Source organism: Denticeps clupeoides, chromosome 14 (genome assembly GCF_900700375.1).
Source record: "Denticeps clupeoides chromosome 14, fDenClu1.1, whole genome shotgun sequence".
NCBI lineage: Eukaryota > Metazoa > Chordata > Actinopteri > Clupeiformes > Denticipitidae > Denticeps > Denticeps clupeoides.
The window spans coordinates 16,060,267-16,074,184 of NC_041720.1; the positions used below are offsets into that span (position 1 = coordinate 16,060,267).

The 13,918-nt window shown below is 43.6% G+C and overlaps 1 protein-coding gene across 4 annotated transcripts; it reads left to right on the forward strand.

The window, feature by feature from the left end:
* Window positions 1-290: 290 nt before the first annotated feature.
* LOC114803227 (microtubule-associated protein RP/EB family member 3-like) lies at window positions 291-12,906 on the forward strand. 4 transcript variants are annotated; one of them, XM_029002646.1, is made up of 7 exons: window positions 291-425; window positions 6,424-6,551; window positions 6,777-6,922; window positions 9,175-9,376; window positions 10,074-10,222; window positions 11,057-11,209; window positions 11,410-12,906. In XM_029002646.1, exons 2-7 carry the CDS (start codon window positions 6,431-6,433, stop codon window positions 11,473-11,475), a joined length of 837 nt encoding a protein of 278 aa, XP_028858479.1. In that variant the 5' UTR covers window positions 291-425; window positions 6,424-6,430; the 3' UTR covers window positions 11,476-12,906. The 4 variants fall into 4 exon arrangements, with proteins under 4 accessions (XP_028858479.1, XP_028858477.1, XP_028858478.1 ...); XM_029002644.1 differs by having other exon boundaries at window positions 301-425; window positions 9,175-9,331; XM_029002645.1 differs by having other exon boundaries at window positions 362-453.
* Window positions 12,907-13,918: the final 1,012 nt, after the last annotated feature.

Consider the following 13,918-nt stretch of genomic DNA (forward strand, 5'->3'; position numbering starts at 1 on the left):
TTTTGTTGCCAGTATGCAGTGCCGTATCGGTTTTTCTGTCTGGCTTGCAAAAACTTAGACCAAGAACGAACTGTTACGGAGGCATGAATGATTTTAACGTGGTGGCGCAGTAGTTGGCGGGAACAGGTGAACTCAACACAATTCGAACCCGATTCATATCAGGGGTCAGGGGTCGACCGTCTGGCCTCCCGTCTGGTGCCGTGCACTTTGCCGCACGCTCGAAGCCCGAACGATCCCCGCGTACGACGCGCGTCGCTTCTCCAGCGGCCGCGCATGCGCACATGCCCGTCCGCGCCGAGCCTCCGTCGGCGGCGGCGGGGGGGGGGCGACCTGCCGTGCGCGCTACCGCAGTACGGAACGGCGCTCACGCGAGCAACGGGAGCAGCGGGGGAGTCCGGATTTCTGCAGCGAGAGACGAACCGACAGTGAGCACTGCTCTCCATTTGTTCATAGGTTATTATGGTGGTTATTATTTATTGTTGGGAATATTGTTGGGTTTGCTGCGCATTTAAGGGGCGGCTCTGTCCCGGTCTGTGTGCTGGCTGTTGCCCCGGTTACGTGCGGCGACCGGAGCCGCTGTCAGTGGCGCCGCTGTCACGGGCCTCCAGGAGGGGTCGGGTCGGCCGGACTGCGCCGTCCCCCTCGTCAGCGGTGCGCTACCTGCTGATGACCGACCGCAGACAAGACCTTCCCGCGCCACCTAATGTCCACAGACCGACTCGGTTTCTCGCCGCGTCGAGCGCTGGTAGCCTGTTAGCCTAGCTAGCTTAGCCACGAGCGCCGCGAGCCCTCGTCGCCATGGAGCTGGCTCAGTGTTGCCATTTCGCACTGATCCGAGGTCAGTTGGGCCCTATCGGCCCTGATAGGAGGGTCGGAGCTGGGCCCGGGAACACAGGTCCTGGTTCAGTGCTGAGGGACAGACTCTACCAGAAGCTGTCCCCATCATCCCCGCACAGAGATGAGCTCAGACGGCCGCCACTCCACGGGGACTGGAGCGCCTGAAATATCGTGTATGATCATAGTTGGTTTATGCTACATTTATGCAACAGAACTCAACTGAATTACGTTTTAAGCCTCTATTTATTTAGCGCGTTGTTACAATGCTTCTTCACTGTGCAGTTGGGCTGCAGCAGAGCACGTTTCGTTGCCAGAAGGAGAATTTAGGTGAACGCGGTGGATTCCGACGGGGGGTGGCTTTCAGAAAATGACTAAAATAATATTAATAAAGGCACGTTGTGATGTCTATTCACGTTATTTCGGGGGGCCCACCACACCCCCCAATGTGCCAGACTGGTGAATTGTGCGGCAGTATCAGCATGGCCGGCTCTGCCCATGTGATAATCAGTTTTACACCGGATCATGCATAAATGTACTAATAGTTCGGAATGTGTGCATAAATAAATAAAACCCAGAATTATTATTGATATTAATTGGTGCAAGGTTGAGATGAACTCAAAATATGCTCGCTCATTTTGCCTTTGTTTTTGTTGGTTGTTTTTTCGTTCAAAGTTTATTTATGTGATGCCGATCAGTGGCATTAATTATTAATGCAATTAGGGTCAAGACAAAAAATGAGAAACACTCAAAGCCTTTCTGATATGCTGGCGAAAAAGAATCGGGAGTGCATGAGATGCGGCTGCAAAAGACCCAGACCTAGACAGTGCATACTACATGAATAACATAATAATGACATAAATGCAACGTTGCTCGACAGATTGCAGCATAAACTTTAATCAAGGTTTTCTTGTGTAACGTTCCTGGAGAGTGAAGTTTTTTTTTTCTTAATGTGTTGTGAGCTGGTCGGTTTGATGGTTTGTATATACAGTCACGCTATGTGATGGATTAGATTGTTTTATGGCCTCGGTTAGCCAGTTTATGAAGTGGTCATGCTGACTCTTGCACTCTCTTTATCACCACAATCTCCCGCTCTCTCTACACACACACACACACAAAGTGCAGCCCTCTTTTCTACTCCAGCTGTGATTGGATGAAAAAGCCTTGCTTTTGAGCACCACGCACCGTGTCGTGCCCCGTGTAAGGTTTAGGCTTTCGTTCGTTCGGACGCGCATGGCCACAGTGCCTCTGTTTCCCACGGACCACAGGTTTCCACTTTCTCTCTGTTCACTCGCTGCCTTGTGCTGTGTGTTTTATTGCACAGATTAGTACTGTTATCAGTGGGAGTGTCTGTAAAAAAATATTGCTGACCTCTAACACCTGGTCATGGAGGACTCATGTGATACAGCTATAATGACCTATAATGATATTGTGATGTTAAACTCACACATCTTTTATGAATCATATTTTATCATTTCTAGTTAAGGAATATTGCATCTTTTATAATGTTATTGGACTTTACCCTTAATGATGTTTTGCAGATGGTACCATTTCTATGGGACTGTTAGCCAGGCTGAGCCGACTTGCTACTCAGGTCAGGTTCTGACTTGAGATTGAGACTTGAATGATGACAAAAGTGACTAGTTAAGTTGATTCAGCAACTTTTTTTTTTTAGTTGTGTGACCTACTCCGCTACTCACACCCACAAAAAATATGAAAACCACCCTACCATACACTTTTCGGACCCAATCAGTTGATAATTTACGTGCAGTTACTTCAGTAATAAAGCGTACTTCCTGACTATTAAAGGCGGAGCTGTCTATGGTGCTGATCCATTGGTGGTATGGCGTTGTAATTCATATCTTGATTATACAGTATGTATTAGAAACAGTTCTGTTCATGTTAACTGTTGACGTTCTGTTCAACTGTTCGTGAGTGCTGTAGATAGTCATTTAGTAATTCCAAATAAAATCGGCCTAACTAAATCACTCAGGGGTCAACCTATACCTCATATGGCTCACACACTGGCACCATATATAGAGTTGAAGAGTGTTCTTCTGTTTTTGCAGATGTCTGCTCGATATACATTGTGACGCATAACTTGTCGCGCCTCACAATATGCCATTTGTTTCATTTGTCATTATTTTAAAGAAGGAATGTGGCTTCACTCACAGCGGTATAATACTGAAAATGCTCATATTGAACTAGCAAGTGTTGAGAAGGTCCCCCTGTACTGCTGCCAAATTTCAATCGTCACCTTGTCCCTAGCTGGCGGGTAAAATGTAAAGTCCATCACACCCTCATTACACAGTAGGCAGGACGTTATTACAGCTCATGTTGGTCTGTGTCCATCTCCAGTCCACGCACACGACCGCAGTCAATTTTCTACTAATCCCCCTCCTTCCACTCATTGTTCCCGCATCCCTTCGTCTTTTCTCGTCTGGACTCCTTCGTTGTTTGGTATGCATGCAGACACTAGTTCTGTCTGTATTTGGGAGTACAGTAGAGTAGGGTGGAATGCGCTAGGCTGGGAGAGTACGTCATCTCTGCATCTGAGATGACTGTGTGTGTGTGTGTGTGTTATGTGAAGACTGATTATGCTTGGAGAAATTCTCCAGATTCCTTTGGTTTAAAAAAAGAAATATAGTAAAAATCACACACAGTATGTTTCTCATCCCAACAAAACACAGGCTCACACACACGCACGCAAATTTAAAAGGCTTATCATCACACAAAGAAAACTTGTTTACTTTACGCTTTTATCCAAAGCGACGTACAAGAGGAAGACACCAGCAATTCTCATTCGGTTTCTATAGATTTTGAGTTGCAAAACTAAGAGCCCTGATAAGGTCTAACTTGTCAAGAATAGAACATGCTTGTTAAGTGCTAGACTAATTTGTTAAGTGCTAGACTAATTTTTTTTTTGTGAGTGTAAGTGTGTGTGCATGTGTGCATGTGTGCATGTGCGATCCGCCAAAGTGCCACTGAGGTGCCACTGAGCAAAAGCACCGTCCCCACACACTGCTCCCCGGCGCCCACTGCTCACTCAGGGTGATGGTTAAAAGCAGAGGACACAATTCGTTGTGTCACCGTGTGCTGCGCTGCTGTGTATCAGAATGACAATCACTTCACTTTCACTTTCATATCCTCTCTAGAACAGTTTAAACTCCGGATCTCAAGGTGGGAGAGAGTGGGTGGGTTTCTATGTAGTCGCTGGGCGTGGTCCGCCTACGGATGCCGTTGCTATGCTATTACTGGGTCACCTATTTAAACTCAGCAAAGTTCTTTTAAATTGCTGCCTCATTTGTACTCGCACAGCGCTTCCCTGCTCTCTCTTTCTCCGCTCCCTCACACCTCTCTCTCACACACACACACACACACACACACACACATACACACATACAGTTTATCTAGTGGTCTGCGTTGTCGAGCCAGTCATGTAGAAACATGCAGCAGCACCGACGGTCACAAACCCAGTCTATGGTGGCATCACATAAATGCAGAGCGTGGCTCGTTGTCCTCAGTAATAGGCACGTTTAAAAAGATGGTGCAAAAACACGGCAGTGACACATCGGATGAACTGGAAGGCGGGGAGGGAAGACAAGACCAATGTTTGGGAGCTGTGAGTGCTGGCAAGAGGATGTTGTAATAGTGTAGTCTGTGTTTGTAATTAAAAAATAAATGATTTCAATAAGTAAATTAGGATTAGAATGAATCTTATGAATGAAAAATATGGTTATTCAGTAGCAATTACAATGATCAAGTCGTTGTACTCTCTTGGTGATATTTTGTGTTTTGTGTAAGCAACAGAGATGTTTACAGCGACGTGGCCGCACGAAAGAAGGTGGAACTGTACCTGTCAAAGTTTGACCGTCCACATTCTGCGAGTGTTCTAGGTCACATGACAGAAGGTCATCAGGTCAGGTCTAGAGTGACATGTAAGGGGTCATCAGACCTTTATCTCAGATCAGGCAGCTTTAACAGTCTCGGGAAGCTGCACTGTTGTACTGCGTTTGTGCGTGTTTGCGTTAGGGGTCACCATGACATGCGCTCCTGTTCGGTGTCCTCCGGGTCCGGCCAGGACGAGGGGTCGGTCATTCCTTTCCGAAGACGTAAAAACAGGTAAACCGGAGAGAGAGAGAGAGAGAGAGCGATAAGAGAGGGAAAGACTGGACGAACAGGGTTTTGTTTGTGTGTTATTGGCTGCTGAGACCAGTCTCATGTTTAAAGCCCCTGACTCCAGCCAGTCTGACAGCACACAGACCAACGACTGTTTCTACGTTAGTATTTTTAGCCGGAGCCTTATTCCTCTCTCGTTTAGCGCGGTTTAATCCCCTATAATCATTAGTGTTGGTGGCTAACTTCCTCTGGTTATGTAATCTGCACCGTTGGATTAGTTCTCCGTGGCCCTGTGTTTGTTGTGTCCGCTGGTGTGTGTCCTTCTTAATACGTCGACCTTCTGGGTATTTGTGACATTTCCAATAATGTAAGTTGAAGTTTATGTCCATCTTATGTATTTAAACGTTTGACCTTTAAGGACTTGCTGGCGTGGTACTTTTCAGTGTGTGTGTGTGTGTGTGTGTGCAGTCGTGGCCAAAAGTTTTAGATCTTTTTGTCAGTTGTTTCTGTGGTGTATTGTAGCATAATTATAAGCATTTTATGAGCTTCAAAGTCTTTTATTGACTTTAAGGACATCAAGTTTAAAGATTCAGGCCTCTGAATTCGCCCTGATTTGCTGTCACTCAACTTCTGGTCCAAATTCTGACTGATGGCGACCCATTCCTTCATAATCAGTGCCTGGAGAATATGTGGGTTTTTGTTTGTCAACCCGCCTCCACCAGTCTTCTTCACAACACCTGAACCTCTCTCCTTGAAGTTTTTGATGATCTGATAAATGGTCGATTTAGGTGCCATCTTAGTAGCAGCAATATTCTTGCCTGTGTAGAACTTTTTATGCAACACAATGACGACTGCACGTGTTTCCTTTTAACAGCTATATCTAACATACCACTGCACTGCCTAATGATAGTGGTGATATGGTGTGGTGTCGCGTTAAGTCTTCTGTTGAAGCGATAAAAATGATTCATTCGGATGTAGAAATCGTAGAAATTGTGCCTTGTAGTCAGTCGGCTTTTTGCAACACCCATCTTGTCCTGATCTGACCCAGAAGTGGACACTTTCATGGAATATATCATCCTGCTAACTGTCGTAGTTTGTACTGAATCATGCAGAGAATGTGGCTAACATTCTCTACTGTACTGACATTTGCATTTTTGACTGTGTTTGTAAATGTAAAGTATAACAATAACTTGTTATTGGTCAATGTTATAATACGTTACTGATGTTTATGCTTTGCGTACTTTCCTCTCAGTCAGTATTATGTTCTGCCAACTAAATATTAATCATTTTAAGTATTTTACGCTTCCTCCGCTGAGGCATCATGTTCAACAATGACAAGATGTTTTAGGATTGCAGTCTTGTTACTCCTCCTCCATTAAAATGTACAGCCCTCGCAAGACAGTAAATGGCGATTAACCTGGTCTAGCGTCCTTAAAAACTGATCATTTCCTTTTCTCTCTCCCTCTGCAGCTGGGGGATGGCGGTGAATGTGTACTCCACGTCCATGACCATTGAGAACCTCAGCAGACATGACATGCTGGCCTGGGTCAACGATTCTCTGCAGCTCACCTACACCAAGATAGAGCAGCTATGCTCAGGTTAGTCCAGAAAACCCATTCATAGCAGCACAGGCACCACGTACAGGTTAGTTCAGCACTGGCAGCCCCTGGAGACCCCAGCAGTGCTACAGATTAAAGTCAGTTTACAGAGTCATGCTTAACCCCTTGGCCCATGTGTGTGATGCCGTTTCCCAGTTCTCCCGGTTCACTTCACTCTATCCTTGAATCCCTCATTTTATCTTATTTTTTAAACGTATTGTGCAGGAGCTGCATATTGTCAGTTCATGGACATGCTGTTCCCTGGCTGTATCCTGCTGAAGAAGGTGAAGTTCCAGGCTCGGCTCGAGCACGAGTACATCCACAACTTCAAAGTGCTGCAGGCAGCCTTCAAGCGCATGAACGTGGACAAGGTGAGCTCCTCTCTTCCCAGCTGATTCGAGTCCATCGAGCCCATGCACCAGCGTTTACCCGTCTGCTGTTAATAACCAGGGCGGGACCTGGCAGGCACAAAAGCAACTCACAGTGGTATTTCGAGACTGGGCGGGCCTCACTTTGCTGGTTAGCATGCTAACTTATCTCTGCTAAAATATATTTGTTAACATACACAGTAAAAAAATATAAAAAAAATAAAGAGTTGATTTTTTTCACATAACATTTGGTCCTGCTCAAAATTAGAGTAAAATTTACTCTATGGCCAGTGTTGCCAGAGTTAATTCCACTCAGTTTAGTGTCACTAATCCACCCTGCTTTCAACCATGCTGTCAGAGTTGGTTTACTCTCCGTAGACTCGTAAATACTCTCACTTGGTTAAAATAGGTTTACTCCATTTTTTACTGTGTAATGTCAAAATGGTTGTTTCTACATATTGCAATAGGTATTTAGGAAAAAATAGGCAAACCTCTTTCAGGTTTGGCACCTTTGAAGACACTGACAGTAATAATCAAGAGTTTAAAAAAGTATCGTAGGTCTAAAATCCCTTGTGTAGTAAACAGCACATAATCAGAATGAATGAAAGCACATTCTCTTCCTGAAAAACATTCACTTGACAGTGTGGGAAGGCTGAAAAAAGCAGGGAGTGATTTTGAACATACTCTCCCTGTGTGCTTTGCCGTCTGTATTTTCCCTCCAGTACCAGTCTATATTTCTGTTAAAATCTCAACTTACCAGAATTAAACTATATTTACCCTTCAAGTTTAAGGAAGACACCTGTGCTGCCGTGTGAACACACACTGAAAAAAACGCTGTCTCAACTTTAAAAAAATTGAAGTAATCTGTCACATTTAATATTTTAGCTTTAACGCTATGTAAATAACCAAACTAACCTCAGTAAAAAATTAAAAGTCAAGTGAAATGTAAAGTAAAAAAAAAATACCCATAAGCATAAATTAGAAAGTTTAGAAAGAGCTAAATCAGAAAGAGCAAACTAATATTTTTTTGACTACTGTAATGAGAAAAAACACATTAAACAGACGACAGCTACAGTCCTTTTTTCAGTGCACTGTAACACATGATTCCCTTTTTTGATCTCCCTGCTGTGCGTTGCACCATTTAGTCCCGAAGGTTTCCTTTCTGCTGTGTGGGTTATTTTATATTAAAGCTCTACTTGACTTGAGATTTTAAAAACCATGCGTAGTTGGCGGACCGGTTGCGTCTCTGCAATAACCCTTGAACATCCCACTGCCATGTTGGCGTCACATTTTAGTATATATCACAATACCACTTACTGATTGGAGGCCTGTTTTTATGAATGCCTGGATATTTTTTTTCACTGGTCTCTATAGCTTTTACATTTGCATTTATAGCATTTACCAGACGCCCTTATCGAGAGTGACTTACAATCAGTAGTTACAGGGACAGTCCCCCCCTGGAGCAACTCAGGGTTAAGTGTCTTGCTCAGGGACACAATGGTAGTAAGTGGGATTTGACCTAGGTATTCTGGTTCACAGGCAAGTGTGTTACCCACTAGGCTCCTTTTTTTTTTTTTTTTTTTACTACCACCCTGCTTTTAATTGTCTGGCCATTATCTGGGTCACATGGCTACCGATAAAATAAAAGACCACACCCTGTGTGCTTGTTGTTTTTTTAAGAAACCATGATGAAGAACAGCATACGTTAATGTGTTTTTTCTTCTAATGTGTTTTATCTACTATATGTTCTTTCCCACTTTGATGGAGACAAATTCTAAATAATACTTCTATTTTTGAAAGTGTTCCTTTCTGCCACATCCTCTGTCAATGTTTTGATGTTTGCAACTGTTCAACAAAAGTTGCAACAGCGAACAGAGACAAACAGGGCAGCTTTATACAATCTTTATACAGGTGAGGACAATCAGGATGAACACAGCACGAAATGAAACTCCGTGCCGAATCCCGGACCTGGAGTTGCCCCTTCCGGACAGGATCATGACAGTTACATTAGAACTGTTTTAGATATTGGCTAATATCTTATGTTACTTGTAACTGTGCACGGTCTTAATGTTACTGAGTCATTAATGGCCAACAATTGACATTAGACATGAGATATAATAATAAAACGTATTAGTATACATACACAGTTGCATATATATAGTATATACATTTAGGGCACTATTTTCAAACTTTATGCATGAGGAATACAGACTAACTACACAACTGTTAATTTCCATGTGTTTCTTTTCTTGTAGATAATTCCAGTGGAGAAGCTTGTTAAAGGGAAGTTCCAGGACAACTTTGAGTTTGTCCAATGGTTCAAGAAGTTCTTTGACGCAAATTATGATGGCAAAGACTACGAACCCCAGCTTGCCCGACAGGGTCAAGATGTCACGCCACCACCCTTTCCAGGTGAACTCACTTTCTACAAACCCAAGAAACCCCCTGCGGGCCCAGGTAGCAGCACACTACTGGCCTGCATGTGTGTGTTATGTGTGTTTGCACAGCTGCACTGCATTCTCTTTGTTTGGACTTCTTTTTTGTCCATGGAAGAGTTAAAGTGTGTGAAAGGAGGGAAATCGTTTTTTTTTTCTCTCTTTTCACCCAGTCGCTGCTTGGTATTTGCTGCAAATTATAACCCCCCGCCAGGACACAATTCCTGCCCAACCTTCTGTTGCCTTAAAGGAATTCTGTTCCTACTGGCTCATACAGGCATGGCTTTTGCGCTTCTGCCTTATTGGTGCAACAAAGAGGTATACTTATAATAAAATAAGAAAAAAAATCCCTATCTAGGCCGTCTATCACCAAAATAAAGATGGATGTTTTGGTAACAGACAGCTGGAGAACAGCCGTATAATGTATGAATATCAATATGAAATGACTGTGTGTGTGCAGGGGTGGGGCAGTTTATCAGCCAAATAGTGTCAATTTTCAGTCATAGCATTGTTATGTATGATTTCTGGTTTCTGTTACATGCTAAACAAAACCCAATCTAGAGATGTATTGCAGCTACTGCTATTGCAACTTCAGTGCTGTATCTTCCATGTTCTTGCAACTTGGTGTTTGCTAGTGGTAATTTGCTAGGGTATGAGACATGCAAAGTATAAAAACCTGTGATAACTGGGGGGTGGATGTGTGCAATGATCTGGTGTAGGGCCACAGCGGACGTCGCCGACAGCTCCCAAAACCATGCCCACCCCCCAGCGGACTCACAACACCACTGTGGCTGCTGCCATCAGACGGAACCCAGTGGTTGCAAGGAATGGAGGCGGGGATGCGGAGATCATGGAACTGAATCAGCAGGTGAGGAAGGAGGGCACTGTTAACATTCATCCTAACATCCGTGTTAAAAAAACGTCCAAACCCAACCCAAACCCAGACATTAGCTCTTTAGTTATTCATTTGCACAATTTACAGGGTTCCTACGGTCATAAAAATCCAGGAAGAGTCATGGAATTTGAAGAAAATTGAAAAGTTCCCTTCCAAAAGTTTTGGAATACGAAATAAGCATATAAAGTTGTGGAAAAGTCATTGAAATCTGACTGACTCATGAGTGTAAAGTATGAATTACATTTTTACAGTTTAAAACTACCATGTTTAAAACTAGCGCAGGTCTATAGTGTCTTTGCTGGCTTTACGTAGTGAACCACGTCACATGCTACTATGTGCCTTGCTTCCATATTCCAGCAGCTCCCCAGCCGCGTGTCTCCTTTTAAAAATCATGTAAGTTACACCTGATGATCTTCACCGGAACCTGATTGGTCCATTGAACTCGGGCTTGGGCTGCACAAACTTGGAGGAAGAAACACTGTCGTTTAACTTAAGCTTTTCAGGGTTGTTTAACGAGATTTAGTTTAACGATATTTGGGCAAATTTGGTCAAGAAAATTGAAAAGTCATGGAAAAGTCATTTTAAGTTATTTTCTAAAAATGAACCCTGTATTGAGTCTGCTGGATATAAACATGCAGTTAAGTGGGTAGTAATATGCAGTTGAAAGAGACAAATCCTGCTAATACCATTGTGGTCTTTGTCCACATGTTCCGCAATTAGGTCATTAGTCCGTGACTGGAAGTCAGTGTACACGATAGTGTTCATTTTACCAACATTTAAGTTTCCTCCCTCCTCTGCTCTTTGAAGCTAATGGATCTGAAGCTTACGGTAGACGGACTGGAGAAAGAGAGAGATTTCTACTTCAGCAAACTCCGAGACATCGAGCTCATCTGCCAGGAGCATGAGAGCGAAAACAACCCCGTCCTCGCCAAGATTGTCGACATTCTTTACGCCACAGAGGTACGAAAACATGACAATACCCCCCCCAGCTATATACTCAACCGATTTGACCCCACTCCAACTAAAAATAAGTCAGTCCTCTTAAGTTGCACATTCAATAAATAGTCTGATGTATTGATCGATTAATTAAGAAAATACAGTACACAGGACGTGTTTGTGACCTGCTATTTGTGATGTTGAAACCTTGTTCTCCACTCCAGGATGGCTTTGCCCCCCCAGAGGATGAAGAAGTTGACGAGCAGCCACACGATCAGGATGAATACTGAGCTGACTTCCTGCCCCACCCCATCTCTCACCCGTCCCTCATCTCACTCCTACTTTGCACTTCTTTTTCTGGCCCGTTTCTTCATCACTTTACTTCCATACTTCCCAAAAACGAACGAACAACAACAAAAAAAAAACAACACAACCATACAGAGAAGAGTCGGTAGTGTGGGGGGGTCTGAGTGTGTGAGTGTGTGTGTGTGTGCGCGTGCATGTGTGCACTAAATAAATAGGGTGCAGTGGATATGCAGTGAGCCGTAAAGGAGAATGTTTTGCGGCGTGGGAAAGGCTTGCATTGTGCCTGGACTGAGGCGTGCGTCCTCCTGGTGAGGTTGTCTGGTCCGCTTTTAGTTTTGGGGGAATGCTACACAAAGCAGGATCTTTCGGTATCGTGAGCAAAAGTTTCAGTAAGCCTCCGCTCCTTGAAATTAAAAAAAAAAAAACAACACTGGTGCCCAACTCCATGTTTTTATTGAAAGGAAGTGAAATGAAAAAGCACCTCTGCTGATTGTGTAAATGAAGACAGAGAAAAAAAATCCTGCTTTGTATAACTACTCTGCCTTCGGCTGCTGCGGTGGTTGATCTGATAGACAGCCTCCCTTCTGGTGGTTCCTCCCATCCGTAGCCCTCAGCTCTGCTAATTCAAATATCCAACGGCTCAGAGCAGTTTCAGTAGTTCTGACAAAACTGACCAACGCTACGTTTTGTTCCCCACCCTTTTCACTAAAAGGTTTAACCTCTTATTTATTGAAAGGCTGAAGCTAGTTTTGGTTTCTGATCAGATGTTCTGAAGTGTTGTATGCATGTGTGCCACTTGTCACCTGGTTAGAGGAAATCTCACAGCGCAAGTGCTGCTAACGGGTGCGGCTGACAGCTCTGCGGCGCCATCTGTTGCCCACTGTGCGCATCCCACTCAGGCACAGAGAGGCTGGGAGAAGACTTTTTTTTCCCATTTGTAAATGTACCTTGTGGGAGCTTTGCTTCTTGAAGCTGTGGGCGGTTAGCGTTAGCATTTGCACTGGAGCTGCGGTGGCACAATGCGAACAATATTTATTGAGGAACTGGTGAGGTCACAGGTCAAGACTGGAAACTGGTGTCCAAATTTGAATAAACTCATAGCGGAGCAAGATGAAAGGCTATGCCATTACTAACGTTTTTACTGACGATGTTAAACAAGATTATTATTATTTTTGTAGCTGCTACATTTTGATTTTTCATTTTACTTATTTATTTCTTGATTGTTGGATTGGAGAGTTTGATTGCACGGCATCCAGTGTCATTTAGGTAAACGGTAGCTCTCTGGTGATTGACAGTTCAGCCCCTGCCATCATCTCTCCCTTACTCAAAACTGTGGCCATGGCAACTGTTTGCAGAACTTGCATCTGTTTGGAGTTTTATTATAACAAATAAACATATGCAGGGAAATAAAAAAGCATGATTTTTGTCTCTTTTTGTTGTACTGCATCTCATGGTTTCAATAAAATCAAAACTGGCAAAAGCCTAAGAAATAAGTTCCAATTTCGATTTTTTAATTCAGATTCAGATTTTGTGTTCTTTTAGGTTGTTAAAATGTACAATACATTTTGTAAGGGTGAAAATCAGACCGAATTCAGAAGATCAAATGATATCTATGAGATAGTTTTCATTCTGTAGCTACGGTACCGTGTATCCACGGCCTCTCCGAACGCCCACTTTCACATCATCGGCTACCAGCTCTGCTGCTGTCTTCATGTGAGTGTGTAGACGACGCGTGCCAACCAAACATGGTGTTCGCTGCAGCCGATCCACGACAAGAAGCACAAATATAAGCCAAGAGTCCCCCTGCAGCCACATGCCATCTTGAACCCCGAGAAACGCTAGGTCCAGAGGTTTGGTTACACCAGCTATGTCGAGATGCCATTTTTCACTTCTCGCACTAGCTCAGGCTCCTTATGTTCCACATTCCTCGAGAAACTTGAGCGCGTCAAGGTCCACGCTGTCACCTTTGTTCTTTTAAATAGTACTTAAATAGGACTCCTTTCTGGCTCATAACAGAAACAAAACAATAATAATAAATGGTATGCAGTGTATTAGTGGAAAACATTAGAAACAATGTATGCTTTAAGTGTAATGTAATGGATGTGAAAGTTTACATGCAAGTTTCATCAAAAATGACCTTTATCACAGCAGATTCACAGGGTCATCTCTTCCACGAGCACAAAGCAGCTGTGAATATGAACAACAATCTGCTGGAATACCACAGTTCGAGAGCCAAAGACAAGGATCTCAGTACCCACCAGGAAGTGACTGTTCACAGCACCACTCCTGGAATCACTATGCAACAAGAAATGCATGAACTGCTTTTGATGCAAGCTGCTGCCAAGTGTACTTTAAATACTAGTTCAATGGCACGAAGTTGACAGGTAGCAATAAAATCCATCTTTTGCCATCTCAATAGCCATCGTA

Coding starts and splice junctions, on each gene's coding strand:
- LOC114803227 (XM_029002646.1), top strand. CDS start 6,431: ATGGCGGTGAATGTGTACTCCACGTCCATGACCATTGAGAACCTCAGC. Junction 6,552..6,776: donor GATAGAGCAGCTATGCTCAG/GTTAGTCCAGAA, acceptor CGTATTGTGCAG/GAGCTGCATATTGTCAGTTC. Junction 6,923..9,174: donor AGCGCATGAACGTGGACAAG/GTGAGCTCCTCT, acceptor CTTTTCTTGTAG/ATAATTCCAGTGGAGAAGCT.